This window comes from Merops nubicus, unplaced genomic scaffold (genome assembly GCF_000691845.1).
Source record: "Merops nubicus isolate BGI_N331 unplaced genomic scaffold, ASM69184v1 scaffold13104, whole genome shotgun sequence".
NCBI classification, from domain to species: domain Eukaryota; kingdom Metazoa; phylum Chordata; class Aves; order Coraciiformes; family Meropidae; genus Merops; species Merops nubicus.
In genome coordinates, this window is record NW_008602329.1 from 17,350 (window position 1) to 23,283 (window position 5,934).

Consider the following 5,934-nt stretch of genomic DNA (forward strand, 5'->3'; position numbering starts at 1 on the left):
GACACTAGAAGCTCCTGTAGAAACATTAACCCCATTTTTTTGTCTGTTATAGCTGTTACTAAGAGCCTCACATTGCTTAATCTGCTTTTCTTCTCTGGATTTAGTTCTCACTTTATTTATGCACTGTATCCCCATTAAATAACAAGCTATTTACAAGCTTTAGATATCCCTCGATAGTGGGAAAGGGGAGGGTACTGCTTAAAGGTATCTGCTCTTAGCATTAGTCTGACTGGCAGCCACAACAGTTGAATGCACAGATATTTATCAAACCATCATCCCTTCAGGTCTTCCCTACTAAAAAGCCTCTGTTACACTTACCTGGTTTTCACATCTACAGGGATTTCTTTCTTGATACTTGTTAGCAGTTTTTTAGTTTTCTGTTTTACTTGGACTACTTCGTTTTCATTTTTTTCTGGTATAACTTTTCCCTTTTGTTTTTCAGGTTCCTGTAAAAGACAGTATAACACCACATTAATATTCAGAAAATTCCTCTTGCATCACAACGTACATACTCTAAATAGGGCTGAGATAAAAATGCTATTTGAAAAACGTGTTTTTGCAGCACAAAAGGTATCTTTTTACTACTTAGTGAGTACACCTATAAAACACAGTGTCTTATTTTTTCTTATTTGGAGAAGCAGAAATTGAAACATCTACCAAATTAATGTGCTTCAAGCAGATCAGGTATTTGCAAATACACAGCTCCTCAGGCCACGGCCTCCAAGTCTACTAAGAAGACGATAGTTCTGTACTCAGACCTATACTGCTCCTGCTGTGCAGAGTCTGGACCATCTAAAACAGACTCTTCAACAAAGCATATGAACAACTGCACCATGCAATTTATCTTTAACCACGCTTCTAAGACTTTGTGAAGACAAGAATACTGTCAAATAGCCATCCTGACAAATCAAAGGTGATTTTCCAATGAAAACTTACTAAACCATAACTTTTAAAATATATTACACAGCTTTCTTTCTTTTCCCCCCAGTTAAAACCCCTATCTTTTCCAAAGTTCAAATTTAAGACAAGTCAAAATTTGGGCTTGGTTTTCTTCTTTGTGATGACCTTTCCCTCGTTTGTTTCCCCTGCACATGCTTTAGGGCAAAATACTTAAGACAACCTGACAACTACACAGACTGTTAGAGCTTTACTTTACTACCTAGAAGCATGTAAGTCAAATGGGTAAATTAAAGGTAGGGATATTGTCACAAGTAATTAAGTTAACTACTGGCTGACAAGTTACTGACAATGGACTGACCCTTTAACTGATAAAATGTATGATTTGAGCACACGCCTTAATTAAAAAGTAAAATCAGTGTCCATACTTTGACATTGTATTCTGCCAGCAGAATAGAGTAGGAGCCTATTAACACAATACTGCTCACAACTGGTGGCTTATTCAAGCCACAGAGGCACTTTCAGTCCTGAGACTACACAATTCAAGCATGTTCACACTCACAGAGAAGCAAGTTTTATAGAGAAGTGAAATCAAGGATTGGGAAAGATGGTTTTAAGTTAACATTCCTCCTTTGTTAGGTATTATAGTATATGAAAGCTGGGGGTGGGGTGAGGGGAAGAGACTGTACTCCTACTCTAACAAGTGACCCAGCAGCTACACAGGAGCCTCCTTTTATGAGCAGTGCCATACCTCTTTGAGAAGTGGCTCTGTATCTGGGTTGGAGGTTTCAGTTGTGGTTGAGGAACTGTCATCATCTGCCAAGGAATCCTTCAGTTCATCCTCCTGCTGCTTTCCTTTCCCTCTTCTATCCTTTTCTTCCCGCTTCTTCTGTGGCTTAGCCTTGCGCTGCAGTGTTTTCCCTTTTCCTAGGGAGACAAGGATGCTTCAGATTCTCAGCAGCAGCACTCTGAGATGGGCTGGGTCATTTTAGAGGCTAACACATATGATTAAGCCTCTGAAGTTTGTCATCCATTACTATACTGCAACAGTTTACAGCCACTTCACACCAAACGTGAACAATAGCATCAAACCTGAAGAGCCCTGATCCCCTGGTCACATTCAGGCTCCTGAGCCCCACCTCCATTGCCTCTCTGTACACAGTGGGCACACAGCTACCTACAGTTCCTCTCTGCTCTGTTCCTGGCATTCCTTTTAAACACCTTGGAATCCAATTTGACAATTTCACTACATAAGACTAGATTTAAACATGAACTTCAAAAGTTGGTACAAGCTTTATCATCTGAACAAATGAAGAACAGAAATGATAGGCATGCTTGTTAATTAAAAACAAACAAACCCCACCACAAAACTCCAGGCTTGCAATAAGACAGTAAGTGGATGAGAAAAATCACTAATAGTATTTGTCGAGCAAACATGTAAAAAATACCCAACCCCCCCAAAGCTGAAATCTCACATCAAGTATACTTTCTCCCCTTGACAGATTTTACTCTTTCAGAGTGTGCTTCTCTAACAGGTTAGACCAAGCTGGGTGTAAAATAGCTTGACACATTAAAGTGTTACTGCATCTCAAAGTGGGGAAAACAATGTGTTAAACACTGCAGGGGATGTTTAATCAATTTTCTTGTAGCAATCCACATATGAACAGATAATGCTGCTCCAACAATTGATTATGCTTTTCCTGTAATTTCTACAGGCTAACTTAAATGTAGCATAATATAAGTTCAAACTGCAGAGGTTGAAGAAATTTCAAAATCAAGCCAGAGGTCCTGGCTTGCAAAATAAGCAGGATAAGGCTTCTAAGGAGTAAAAAAGTTATCAAAAAAAGCATCAGTGCAGAGAAATTTTGTATGCTTATGCATGGAGTCATCATCATCTTATCAGCGCCTCTCATTGTTCTCTTACTGGATGAAAGCATTCACAATATTTTTACATCTTTCATTAGATGTAATGCATGACTTTAGCAATAACATCTTCCTTAGCTGCTGTCCTTCAGCCCAAACATTCTCAGAAGCTGCCCAGTGCCAGCACACAATTTCCATGACAGATCGAATAGTCTGCTCAAGTAAAGGCTCAGCAAAGCTGTGCTGAATAAGTGGATTCAGTCCCTACTGGAGTTTAGAACCACAGAATACTTTGAGTTGGAAGGGACCTTTAAATGTCATCGAGTCCAACCCCCTGCATTGAGCAGGAACATCATTAAGATCAGGCTGCTCAAAGCCCCGTCATGAATGTTTCCAGGCATGGGGCATCTGCCACGTCCCTGGGCAACCTGTGTCAGTATTCTGCACTCCCATTGTAACAAATTTCTTCTTTTATACCTACACTCTTTTAGTTTAAAACCATTACCCCATGCCCTACCACAACAATCTCTGCTAAAAAGCCTGTTCCCATCTTTCTTATATGCCCCCCTTCAATACTGGAAGGCCACAATAAGGTCTCCTTGGTGCCTTCTCTTCTCCAGGTTGAACAAACCCAACTCTTTTCAGCCTGGCCTCACAGGAGAGGTGCTCCAGGCCCCTGATCATCCACGTGGCCCTCCTCTGGATCTGATCCAACAGGTTGATATCCTTCTTGTGCTGAAGGACACTTGTACCAGCTGATGTTGGAAATGGGTCTGCAAGCACGACAGCTGTCCTAATTCATTTGGCAAAATGTCCCTCAGGGAAAGTTTATACCAAAACATACATTTGCCTTCAGTATTTTGGCAAATACGAGATACATATCAAAGGGTAGTGCCTTCAAACTGTGTTTGCTTCAGACTTAAAATCACTTGTTTTCAGTGTCAACAACAACAATATTGGAGATAAAATATTCTTTTCAGTGTGAATGCAAAAAGGAGTGTAAATACAAGTAGATCTTTGTACAGAAGTTTTCTAAAGGTTGGCTTTCAGCTTATTTGGGGGTTTGGCCTCAGAAGGCCTCAGAAGATTTGCTTCAAATTTAGTCTTAGGATTGCTAACAGTTTAATGTTCATCATTAACATTTTAAATAGATTTTCTATCATGACCTAAACCCATATCATAAGTAGCTGTTCAACAAAATTCTGATGCAGCCTCTACAGGAGTCTGCTAGGACCCAAATATTAGGAAGGTGAAAAAGACTACAAAGATGGGTATACTGCACAGGACATTATGCCAGCCAGCTTTAGTCCAGAAGCTGCTGCTTCTGCAAACCTTTGTGACTGGCTCTAGCTCTTTATCTAAAGCCAAATATCAGTCTATGCATGTAGATCCAGACAGGTAACGCATCTTCCTCTATGGTTCTACGTTTTTAAAATGGGCAAATGAAAACAGGCAAGTAGTATTTGATGCACTGAGCTTTTCTGAATCAAATTATGGTTTAGAAATAATGTTAGGGTTTCTTTTTTTTTATAAAGCTTGTCTAAGAAGTAGTCTACATGCATAAATCTGATTTATTGATCTAAGACCATGAAGATGTCAAGAAAATGATCTGGATTGCAAAATGTAGCGTTCATAGTATATCTTGCAACACAGAATATATTTAAATACTCAGTATACCACCATGTCAAAGCAAAAATGATCCCACAAGGATGCTGCATCATCACTACCAGCCATTTTGCTTTCTAGAGCTCCAGCACCAAACTATTTGCTAACACAGATGCTACCTGTGAAACCTACCTACAGTCATGTCATTTGCTGGCATACCAGTTAGGCTTTATGAAATTCATACCTAACAAACTGGTCAACATTCTCTCAATTCCCCCAACCATATCCCTGTGTCTGAACTAAAAATTCAAAGTAGTGTATTTCAACAGCATCCCAAAACCTCTCATCACTTCAAAGTCTCTGCTTTGCAAGTCCAGATGCATGATCACATCCACTCTGAACTAATTAAGAACCTTCTGCTCGTTACTATTTAAGGGAGTGAAGCTTTCCTCTGTGGTTGTGTTTGAGCATACAGATGCTTCAGACTTCATATGCCTTCCCACCATCCATTTTCTTAACTTTCTCTCTACTAAGCAACACAGTATCCAGTACTGTTTCTGTACAAAAGTGAAAATTCATTCAGAAATAACTACATTAAGATTAAATTTATAACCATGAAACTCTGGGACACAACTCAAATGGCTAATACTAAAAACACAATTAGAAGTTCTACTCTAGCAAGGTGTTTGTAAGAAGGAAAATAACCTATACAATTTAAAAAGTCTGAATGTAGGTAATGCACAAAATTCAATACCTTATTTTCAGCATTAGATGATTGAAAAGATACATGAACAACTTGGACTCAACTCTAATGTCATGCAATGATGAATCTACCTTATAAACCCAAGTGCCATGTTTGCTGACCACCTGACATGAAGGATTTTCTACAACTGCAAGCCTGAGCATGAAAAATTCCATTCCCAAACAATACCACAAGGGTTTACCCACCTCCCTTTCTCCCTGTCTCAGTTTTCATGATGCACTAGAACAACTTCCTTTTCCTTTCCTCAACCCCAGCCCCAAGTTCAAATGTTGGAGGTGGGAGGAACAGATGCTAACTCAAAGTAAAGGAGTAGCAACCAAAAGCATCTTCCTTCTTCAGAGGGTCAGATGTCTAACTATCCACAAATTCTGCAGGAAGAATGACAACCTAGCACTGTGCAGAGAGCTTCACTGCCATAAACCGAATAAAGGAAGCGTTCAAGAACAGGCACATGCAGCAGGGCAGGGAACAGCTGAGAAGCTATCACTTTCCACACTGTGAAAACATGACCTTTACAGTTGATTCAATCTGGTTCTGTGGCTTGCATAATGAATCATCCTGTTAAAAAAAGCAGGATCGCATTACCTTTGTTTTTTGCTAGTGGAGATGGGGGCTGCTCTGTAAACACATCTGGGGAAGGGGATTCTGGGTGGTCAAAGTCTTTTTCCATAGTTTCTATGAGCCCAGTGAGATCTGAATCCTCTGAGCTGTGCCTCCTGCTGCCGGCGCTCTCGCCAGGAGGGGCGCCGAGAAGCGGGAGCTGCGGCAGAGCACCCTCAGTCTGCTGCTCTTGCTGCGGGGCTGCG

The 5,934-nt window shown here is 40.3% G+C and overlaps 1 protein-coding gene across 1 annotated transcript in view; it reads right to left on the reverse strand.

The window, feature by feature from the left end:
- Positions 1–5,921, reverse strand: part of LOC103771044 (transmembrane protein 131-like) — a gene marked incomplete at its 5' end in the record, with an annotated part of 15,133 nt that extends 9,212 nt beyond the window's left edge. Inside the window, 3 exon segments of the mRNA XM_008938329.1 lie at positions 319–446; positions 1,649–1,824; positions 5,714–5,921. Of these exon segments, the coding sequence (XP_008936577.1) occupies positions 319–446; positions 1,649–1,824; positions 5,714–5,921 (512 nt within the window).
- Positions 5,922–5,934: the final 13 nt, after the last annotated feature.